This window comes from Carassius auratus, unplaced genomic scaffold (assembly GCF_003368295.1).
Source record: "Carassius auratus strain Wakin unplaced genomic scaffold, ASM336829v1 scaf_tig00046945, whole genome shotgun sequence".
In the NCBI taxonomy this organism is placed as follows: domain Eukaryota; kingdom Metazoa; phylum Chordata; class Actinopteri; order Cypriniformes; family Cyprinidae; genus Carassius; species Carassius auratus.
The window spans coordinates 24,055-35,000 of record NW_020527006.1 but is presented as its reverse complement, the minus strand read 5'-3'; the positions used below and the strand labels follow the sequence as shown (position 1 = coordinate 35,000).

At 33.4% G+C, this 10,946-nt stretch overlaps 1 protein-coding gene across 1 annotated transcript in view; it reads left to right on the top strand.

Moving 5' to 3' along the window:
• LOC113088733 (lipoxygenase homology domain-containing protein 1-like) overlaps positions 1–10,946 on the top strand; it is a gene marked incomplete at its 3' end in the record, with an annotated part of 35,187 nt that overhangs the window by 1,390 nt on the left and 22,851 nt on the right. Inside the window, exons 2-14 of the mRNA XM_026255802.1 lie at positions 1,146–1,260; positions 1,441–1,452; positions 2,180–2,260; positions 2,829–3,013; positions 3,607–3,705; positions 4,378–4,526; positions 6,911–7,034; positions 7,208–7,458; positions 8,898–9,033; positions 9,109–9,269; positions 10,118–10,204; positions 10,282–10,417; positions 10,501–10,655. Of these exons, the coding sequence (XP_026111587.1) occupies positions 1,146–1,260; positions 1,441–1,452; positions 2,180–2,260; positions 2,829–3,013; positions 3,607–3,705; positions 4,378–4,526; positions 6,911–7,034; positions 7,208–7,458; positions 8,898–9,033; positions 9,109–9,269; positions 10,118–10,204; positions 10,282–10,417; positions 10,501–10,655 (1,691 nt within the window). The remainder of the gene's footprint in view (positions 1–1,145; positions 1,261–1,440; positions 1,453–2,179; positions 2,261–2,828; positions 3,014–3,606; positions 3,706–4,377; positions 4,527–6,910; positions 7,035–7,207; positions 7,459–8,897; positions 9,034–9,108; positions 9,270–10,117; positions 10,205–10,281; positions 10,418–10,500; positions 10,656–10,946) is intronic.

The following is a 10,946-nucleotide window of genomic DNA, read 5'->3' as shown; positions in this document are numbered from 1 at the left end:
CAAGAAATCATTTACAGATTCGTTCATTTATGAGTCAGACTCTACTTTTCACCCTGTAGTTATTAAACTGATTCAAATTGTGAATTTGAGGCTGTTTGTGAGTCTTTTTGACTGATTCATTACAAGAAATCATTTACAGACCCGTTCATTTAAGAGTCAGGCTGTACTTTTTTACCCTGTAGTTATTAAACTGATTCAAATTGTGAGTTTGAGGCTGTTTGTGAGTCTTTTTGACTGATTCATTACAATAAATCATTTACAGATTCGTTCATTTATGAGTCAGACTCTACTTTTCACCCTGAAATTATTAGACTGATTCAAATTGTGAGTTTGAGGCCGTTTGTGAGTCTTTTTGACTGATTCATTACAAGAAAACATTTACAGATTCGTTCATTTATGAGTCAGACTCTACTTTTCACCCTGTAGTTATTAAACTGATTCAAATTGTGAGTTTGAGGCCGTTTGTGAGTCTTTTTGACTGGTTCATTACAAGAAATTATTTACAGATTCGTTCATTTATGAGTCAGACTGTACTTTTTTGACCCTGTAGTTATTAGACTGATTCAAATTCCCAGTTAACAGAAAAATATTCTAAAAACGTTTTGCTAACATTATCAGTATCACACACACACTGATTTGTATCACTGTATGTCTGAATGTTTTTCATATACAAATGTTACTGGAACATTCCGTCTTATCATCTTGCAAACATTATGAAAATGTTACTTTGGAATTATCTCATAAAGTAGTAACATTTAAAAATTGTAAGACAAACTAAAATGTTTCAGAATAATGTAACTGTATATAATGTATAAATAGTGTTTTTAGAATATTATAACGTAGATTCCTCTTTTTATTAATGTTACTAAAAGAAAAGTTTTCTCATAACATTGCCAGAACGTTCTGAGAACATTCCCTGTTTGCTTGGTCATCATTATAGTTATCGTTCTTGTTGTGAATGGGCTTTAAAGATCTGTTTTCTGATTCCAGTGTCAATTATCATCATGTCATGATGAGTTTTTCCTGAGCATAGTCATTGTTCAGCGGGACGTTTCAGGCTCTTCTGCTACGGAATCTCTCCATTAATAATGCACCAGATCTCATGTATTCTGTGTTCAGTCAAATCAAGCGTGTTTTTCTCTCAGTCTACGAGGTGGTGACCATCACCGGAGATGTCAACGGAGCCGGAACGGACGCCAACATCTTCATCACGCTCTTTGGTGACTATGGCATCACTCCCAAACTGCATCTGGCCAGCAAGTGAGTCCGTATGAAGCTCTGCTGACCTGAAACTTGACTCATAATCATCTGTCTAAATAATTAATCAACTGCCTGTTTGACCTGGTAGCCACACGTCTCGTTGTTTACAGTTGTGCATTAATATGTCTTCTCTACTGATGATATTTAACACCATCGTTCTGTCTTTCCCCGAATCCACAGCACAGACAAGAGGTATTTGAGTCTGTTCCTCTCTGGTCGAGGGGAATCTAGATCTCGCTGCTGTTGTGACGTTTATATGCGCACATGATATTCTAGAACTTTTCATCAAGGAGCAATATTTCATTTGCATGATGACAAAATCTGATTCAGCGACGTTTATTGCTCTTCATAATGAAAGGCTACAATATGCATGTGCTGTGCATCACTATGATGAACTGGTGTGAATCCTGTGGAAATGTATAGCATTGTGCTGTAGAGAGAAATACTGCAGCGCTTTACTATTCGGTTTCCAGACACACATCATTCAGACTATATCATCTGCATAAAGCTCATTTACAGAATATGTGTGTTTGTCAGCAAATGCATGATATATTGGCTGCTAAATAACTATTTCTGAAGTTTTTAAGGGTATTTAATGTATGATGAAGCATTTTCTTTCAGAAGACACAATAACTGTAATTGTACACTGAGTGCATTTAAGCAAAATAGATGTAATACACAGCCACTGTGCATATAACTTGCATTTATCATCCAAGGTTTGTACTTTAAACCATTGTGCTAAAATATTATGTTGAACCATTGCATTGCATTCAAACCTGACATTAATACACAGACTGATTTTTGTGTATGTTTAAAGGGATTGAGGGTTGGAGTTTGTCTTTAGCTTTTGAATATGGTTAGATGAATCTGTGTTTGCAGAAATAAAGTACTGTTATATTTGCATTGATATTTATTGCAGAAATCGAACTGCTTTTGAAAAAAACAAAACTGATGTCTTCCGGATAAAAACACACAATGTTGGCCCTTTGAAAAAAATTAGGTAAGTTGACCAATTTAACTGTGATTTAATGTCAGTAAAATAATATATTTTAATAATTTCTGTAATATATTCCTCTATTAATACAATTTATATATTTATTTTAAATTATAAGTTCAGTTTAATACATATTACTCAAATATATAATTTTACTAAAATGTTAAAAAAATTATAAGTAGTAAATAAAACACATTATTGGAGTATATTTTACAAGAAAATACTATTTTAGTTTTTCTGCTACAAAATTAAATTTTTAATTAAAATTGTTACTTGCTAATTGTTTGTGAAATTAACTAGCAATATTTAATAATATACTGTAAACATATTAATATGACTAAAATCAATAAATAAATGCACACTACAGATTCAAAGTTTGTTTATTTTCTCGTGATATTTGATTTAAAGTCCTCAGCTAAAATACTTGAAATTAGTAGATACATATAAATTGTAGCTACTGTATGAATTTCTGTTCAAAACTACAAGTACAGTATTATTATTCAGTTTAATAGTTTGAAATGATGCAGTTAAAGAATGAGTAGTTTAAACTAGTAGTGTGGTGTGTTTTTGTCAGGATTGAACATGATAACACGGGTCTGAACGCCAGCTGGTTTCTGGACCGGGTCGTGGTCACCGACATGAACAGACCACATTTACGCTTCTACTTTGCCTGCAACAACTGGCTGAGCAAAACCGAAGGGGACAGCTTGTACGTCCGAGACCTGCTGGGCAGCCTGGACCCCATGGACATGCCCAAATGTGAGGCTTTATCTCCTATAAGAGTGCTGGACTATGGAGAAAACTTGTGATATCGTCTCTGTCTCTGCCCTTTTTCCTCTGATTCCTTGAGTCATGTCAAGTCCAAAGAGTCTGTGGTAATTTAATGCATGCATATCAAAATGAGAATTTCATCCAGTAAGTGAAGTGTTTGTTTTACTCTATGAGTCTGGTGATCAAACACTGCAAGTAATGGCTAAATCCAATCATTTTCATTTAAAACATGCAAAAAGTTTATTTTGTATATTATAAATAAATGCTAAATATATTTTGTTATACATGTATGTTCAGAAAATGGGCAAGATTATATTTATTGTAAAATTTATATATTTACATAAATTAATTTTTGCAAATATATTTGTGTATATTTTGAAATCTATTTAAAAATCTATTTAAAAATCAAATAAAAAAAAAAATAGCTCTAACATCTAATTTCTTGGATCATGCTTTTGTTTAAACATGTTTGGCCTCCTGAATTGCTACTTTCAGCTAAATAAATGTTCGCTAATTTATTATTTCCTAAAATGTTTTTATTTATTCTTTTATGCTTTATTGTGCAAATATCTTTTTTACAGATAATAAATATGTTGTGAGCGTGTTCACAGCTGATGTGAAAGGCAGTGGGACAGATGCTGATGTCTTTCTCAACATTTTTGGGGAAAATGGTGATACGGGTAATACAGAAGTAATATACGTAATAAAACAGGCCTGTTTAAGTCTGAACTTTAAAGTGATTCTCAATGGGTGAATAATAATAATAATTATATATATATATATATATATATATATATATATATATATATATATATATATATATATATATATATATATATATATACTTTGTATAATTTATATATACTGTAAAATAAAAGTGAAAATAAATAAAATGTAATAAATAGATTTTTATAATTTTGTAAATTAAGCTATATCCACCTGGTGTGTTCCCTTGTAAAAAAAATAAAAATAACTGTGCTTAATTAATAGGATTCAGATTTGGTACGAAAAGAATTAAGCAAGCATTATTTTTAAGAAGTACACTTATTTTGGATATTTTTTGACTAACGCACTAAAGCAAAGTACTTGTACAATTACATTTACGATATATTTTAAATGCACAGAATTGCAACATTACAAAGGTTTAATATATTTAAATACAAGACAAACTATAGTCAACAGAGTAAATTTTGGTTTATCATAAATGCTTGCCAGCACTTTAATCATATTTCAAATTATTAATATTAATTTGATACATTTTCATTTAATTGTAAATAACATGTTATTAAATGTTTCAAACATCACATTTAATATCCAGTTACATTAATATATATTGTTTTTATATCCCAAAGGAGAGAGAAGACTAGACAATGATAAAAACAACTTTGAGAGGGGAACCGAAGACAAGTTCACCATAGAGGCTCCGAACCTGGGCCGAGTGAGGAAAATAACCATCGGACACAACAACAAGGGCTCCTCGGCCGGATGGTTTGTGGAGAAGGTACAAACTCATTCACAACTCAGAAAACATTTACATATATCACAGACTTTTTTAAAATATATAATACAGACGCATTTGCTGCAATCAACTAACACAAACACTTGCTGAGCACTGCAAAGAATAATTATACCTTAGTATTTTTGTCCTGTTTTCCAGTACAAATATCCTTAAGTAATTTACTTGATAATCAAAATTACGAACCCGATCTCACCGCAATTCATACATTTTTCATGAAGTGGCTTATTCGTATGAATTCGTACGACCACACTCTTGCAAATTCATACGAATTTTGCCAAATCGTACGTATTTTACGAGTTGCACAATTCGTAAGAATTTGTACGAAAAACTAACCCCGGCCCTAAACCTACCGCCACTGGGGTTTAGAAATAAATATAAAATATCGTATAAAATCGTACGAGTGAGGTCTACAAATAAGTCACCTCATAAAATACGTACGAATTAGTCGTGAGATAGCGTTGAACTTATTTAAGTCTTGAAAAATGCATTAAAATTAAGATAATTTATTCTTAAAATGATAAAAAAAAATATGTGTAAATGCAAAATTTGCTCAATTAAAGGAAAACTAAATTATTTATCTGTTTTGATCCTACAATTCATTTAATTTTGATACATTTTTTGGAAAAGAAGACTTTTGTACTTTTGCTATTCTGGCAACATCAAGCTGTCAAAGTTGCAGTTAACAGTTATTGTAAAAAAAAAAATAAAAAAAAAAAACCTTTACAATAATAAGAAATTTAATAACAGATACAGAAAAGGTGGCAGTGACTGACTGTCTAAATGAGTCATTAATTCAACCAATTCGTTCAAACAGCTGATTCATTCAAGAATGAGGTGCCTGTCTTTATGAATGTCTTTAGATTAATAAATGCAAAAATGTTGGGGTAATGCTGTTATGTCTCCACCAATGTCAAAATCAAGCTATTTTGAGTTCATCTGCTTCTCCCATAATCTCCGATCTCACAATTATAAACGTTTTAATAAAAGTTTTATTAAAGGTGATGCTTTCAACTGAACTGAACTGCAGTGCACAAAAACTATTTCAAAGAGGCCTATAGAGAATAGTGAATGATTCCTTCTAACATGTATTTAGAGCTGCAGCTTTCATATTAATGGAGTGTTTCACTAGTTAGCAGTAAACCGGTCACTTCACCTGAATATTGCTCATAGATTTGTGTTGGAGGTTATCTTTGGAATGGAAATATTGATATTTTATTTGTAAACAACCAATTTGTTCGCTTATTTTATTTCATGTCATAAAACTAGTGAGCTGAGCCAGTATTAGTGCTGACAGTGTTGTGTAAACATAATGAAGAGGCGAAAAGCGGAGGAACAGATTTCAACAAAAAAAAATCGGATTTCAATACCGTTTGTAATGGTTTTAAAAAGCACGTAGTGATGGGTGAAATAGAGCTTTTCTAAACTCCAAACTGAAAATGTTGCAAATTGATTTAGCTATTATTTCAATGCTCTCCAATCGCATCGGGTATCACACGTCATTTGATTCAGATCGTGACTTCAAAGTGCAAATCGCAAATCGTTTGATTCAGAACAGCACTTTGAAGGGAGTATTGCGAATAATTTGATGTATATCGGAACATTGGAGTGGGTTTATAAATCTTCTGATTCATATTGGAACTTTAGAGCTGGTGTTTGAGTCTTTTCGTGAATTTAGATATTCGTCATGTGTGTTCAGAATATGAAGTGATGGTTTGCGAGTTGTTATTTAGATCGGAACTACGGAGCGGGATTGTGAATAATTTTTGGCTATTCTAACATAAAAAGCTCTCTTTATGAATTATAGCTATACATCGAGACTTTAGAGAACATGAAACTGTAGTCAAAAGTCTATCATAAATGTGAAATTGTTGGGGTAACTAGATAGTTCGAATGGAAGAGGAGAATAATTAGCATATTCACAGGTCCATGAATACTTAATAATGTAAGCTTGAAAAGTGGCATTTCACCCATTTTAAGACAAAAACAAGTTAATTTCACAAATAATGACTTAAATATGTAATTTTGATCATCAGTAGATGAGTTTTAAGGGCTAGAATTATACTGAAAGTTCAAGCTTTTGAACCGTTTCAAACTTTTGCAGCTACTTCATGCTTTCAGGCCAGGCTTTCTCAAGCCAACATCAAAGTTTGTCTCAAAGTTTTTCATCTCGTTGGAGAGCTGCACCTCACATCACATCGCTCAGGATGAGGTCATTCTCGTCACCTTATCTACACTGAAAGCAAACACCGCACTACTCTACTGGATTGGTTTTCCTGCGGATGAGAGACGCCGCCTCAGATAGATATGCACAAAGATTGTTCACACAGAAACCCAGAGTTCACCTCTGCTGTCTGCTTTTATTTCAGGTCATAGTGGATGATTTGGGAAACAAGGCCGTGTACGAGTTTCCAATCAGCCGCTGGTTTGCCATCGACGAGGATGATGGGAAGATACAGAGAGATATTCTGGTTGGAGGCAGTCAACCCACCGGTAAACATTAAAGGAACATAAAATCTCCTCGTGCAACCTCCAAACTAAAGCATTGGTTTAGAAAAATAAGCATCATCACAATGTAATTTTGTTCACTGCATCTACAATGTTTTGTATTTTTAATGTAACTGGAAGAAGTCCCTTCTGCTCTATGTACATGTATGTTTTTGCAGGCATCGTGTACAACGTTCAGGTGGTGACGGGGAAGGTCAGAGGTGCAGGAACCAACTCCAAAATCCACATGATCATGCACGGCTCCAAAGGCCTGAAGAACAGCGGTAAGATCTTCCTGGAAGGAGGGAAGTTCGAGCGCGGTCTGACCGACATCTTTAACGTGGAGATCGCGGCGCTGCTCAGTCCGCTCAGCCGAGTCACGATCGGTCACGATAACGGAGGCGTCAGCGCCGGCTGGTACTGCGACAAGGTCAAGCATCTGTCATCCATTCAGTTAATTTCATGTCACCTTGTACACTGTAAAATGATGCTAGAATTGTTCCTTTTTGGGGTAAAACACCTTGTCCCTGGAGCAGTACCCTTAAAAGGACATATTGTATCTTTTTTACCCCTAATAGGGACATATTAGTACCTCAAGGGTGTGTATTAGTACTCTGAGGTATTAATATGTACCTACTAGGGGTAAAAATGTAAATTTAAAAAAAAAGATACAATATGTCTTACTACAGGGTACTGCTCCAGGGACAAAGTGTTATACCCCAAAAGTTACAATTTTAAACCTCTGTTTTCCATTGATTATCATCAAAAATAGTTTTCAGTCATTTAGTGTTCCTGCAGCTCAGTGGTAGAGCATTGGGTTAGCGGCGCAAAAGGTTGTGGGTTCGATTCCCAGGGAACACACGTAGTGCTACATTTTCTTTGTTTTTTATTGCACTTTATTTGTTTGCGCCTGTAAATTTCAATACCAATCCATATCATTAAAGAGTTTTTTACCTTACAAACTATACACTATATTCATTCCTCTCTATATTCTGGTTTGTCTATTTAACCTATATTCTATTATATTTAATTCATACTGATTTATACAACATTTAATTCCTAAAACATGGTGAAAATGTATTTGTTTTTTGTCTGGAAGCTTGTTCCCCCACATGATACAAAAAAACAAAATTATTTCATAATTCCAAATTTCTTTCTTAAATTTCAAATAAATTTCAACTTATTCTCAGAATTTTGTCTTTTTTACTTGCAATTCTGAGGGGAAAAATTATTGTTAGATATAAACGCAGTTTATAAACACGAGTTACAAAATGTATTACAATTATAAAAAATTTAAATAAAAAGCCAGAACTGAAAGTTTATATCTCACATTTGAGAGTTTTCTTGTAATTCCGAGTGAATATCTCGCTATTCTGACTTGCAAACATAAACAACTACAATTGTGAGTTAAAAAGTTGCAATTATATTTTTTATCTTCAATGATTTTCTGATTTATGGAGCGATAAAAAGAGAAATCCCAAATCTTCTAGAAAGTATTTTAACTGTCTCAAAATCTTTTATGCTCTGGCCCAGACAGCAAGCAGTTTCGGCTCAGATCCGGCCCACATCTGGTCCGAGTGAAATCCATGCTGGCCAGATGTGGGCCGGATCTGGGCCGAAATTGCTTGCTAGAAATGTATGCAAATTAGTGCATATTTAATTAGAAAATGTCTCATTTGCATATTTCGACATTACATTTCAGAAAACGTGTAATACAAATCAGTTGTCTTAATGTACTGTGATTAATCAACTGGGAAACTAAGGTCATATATTAGTTCCCTTATTCACCTGTGATGTCCTAAACTCAAAATTCTGCGTCTTTAAATGCTTAATTTGTGTTTTTTTTGTGTGTGTGTGTGTGTGTGGTAGGTGGTCATCTTCTGTCCGTTCACTGGCATCGAGCAGACGTTCCCCTGCTCTAAATGGCTGGATGAGGATGAGGCTGACGGGCTCATCGAGAGGGAACTGTATGAAATGGTTTCGCTCAGGCAGAAGAGGCAGAAAAGTGAGTATGGCTCATAATGTGAGCGAGAAACATGTTGTAGGTTTTGTGAGGTTAAACAGATCTGCTGTTCCTCAGAGCATCCCTGGTCTCTCTGGATCTTGACGTCAGATCTTCCAGGAGCAGGAACAGACGCATCTGTCTTACTCCAGATATATGGAGAGAAGGGCAAGTCGGATGAGATGAGACTCGACAACAAAACTGATAACTTTGAGCAGGGCCAGCTGGACAAGTTCATGGTAAATCTGCCGCTTTAAGGAGAAAAAATAATAGGTGATTTGGAGAGAAATTATTAAATGGTAATATGTTTTTTAAAATACATAAGCATGGCTATATAACATTTTTAATTATTAATTGAAACATTTTAACATATCATATGACGTTCTAAATAGCCAATTTGCAATATTAGGAGTGTATACATTACATTTAAGGATTGGTAAATTGAGTTAGTTTTTGGTTTAAGATAATATTATAGTTTATAAAACTTTTTATTTTTATTTTTTAATATTCACATTTTAATATAAATTTTTTTTAATATTTCACATATATATAAAATTAAGTGTTATATTATTTATTTAAATTCTACGTTTTTATGATTTAATCCATTTTTTCTTGGCGTTTTATTTAGATTTTTTAATTTTAAAAAATTATATTTTTTATTTTACATTTTTATGATGTAATTAATCTTGTTAAATGTTTTATTTGAATTTGTTATTTTTTTAATTACTTTTTGTATTTTAATTTTTTTAATTTCATGAATTTTAGTATGTGTATTATCTTAATGGTTTTACATTTAAAATTATTTTTTTCATATATTTGTATTATTTAATTTTAATGCGTGTTTTATTTAGATTTATATATTTTAAAATTATTTTTATTCTACAAATTATAATTTAATTAATTTATGTATTCATTTTAATTAATTAATTTACTTAAAATTGTGTAAACAATCAATTTGAACACAAATTTCAAATGTATAGGATTTGTTGCTGTTTTTGCATTTCAGCTGTTAAAGCTGTCTGTGTAATCTGATAACTCTTATAAATCTAATTACTGAACCTATTCTGTACTGAATCTGTTTCTTCAGATTGAACTACCGGATCTTGGGAAGCTGATTAAACTGAGAATCTGGCATGAGAAGAGAAACCCTTTCGCCGGCTGGCATTTAAGTCGAGTAAGAGAATGAGATGCTGCTGCATTTAATGTTTCACACTTGGAATCTGAATAACAGTCTTCTTTATGTCTCCTAAGATTTCCATAATGAAAACGTTAACAAAGGAAACATATAAATTCCCATGTGAGCGCTGGCTGGACTCTAACGAGGACGATAACGAGGTGGTGCGAGAGCTTCCAGCCACCGGAGATCTCATCCCAGAACCTCTGACACGTACATTATTATGCATTGCTATTATCGTTAACATCGGTCTACTAGTTCATTTCGCTCTCTAATGGTAATTTCTGTTCCTCCAGTGGTCAAGTATCGCATCACAGTGTACACAGGGAGCGTGAGCGGCGGAGGAACAGATGCACATGTGTTTCTGTGTCTGATCGGGGATCAGGGAGACACCGGCGACCGCGCTTTGATCAACTGCAAAAACAACGTCAACAAGTTCGAGAAAGGAAACGTTAGTGACGGTTCTGTGGAGCATCTTTGATGTGCTTGTGTTCGTCCATTTGTCTCTCTGACACTCTGCCGTGCAAACACAGAACGTTCCCTTAACGTTAGTATTTGGTTCACGTTTGGTTATTTTTTTGTGAACCAAATAATAACGTTCACATAATGTTGCAGGGAGATAATTTTTAAATAAACTAAAATTAACTTAGACAGTTCCCTAATGGTAATTTTGGGGTTATTATTTTGTAAAAGTAAAATAACGTTCCCAGTACGTTGCGAGAAAAGTTATTTTTAAAAATAA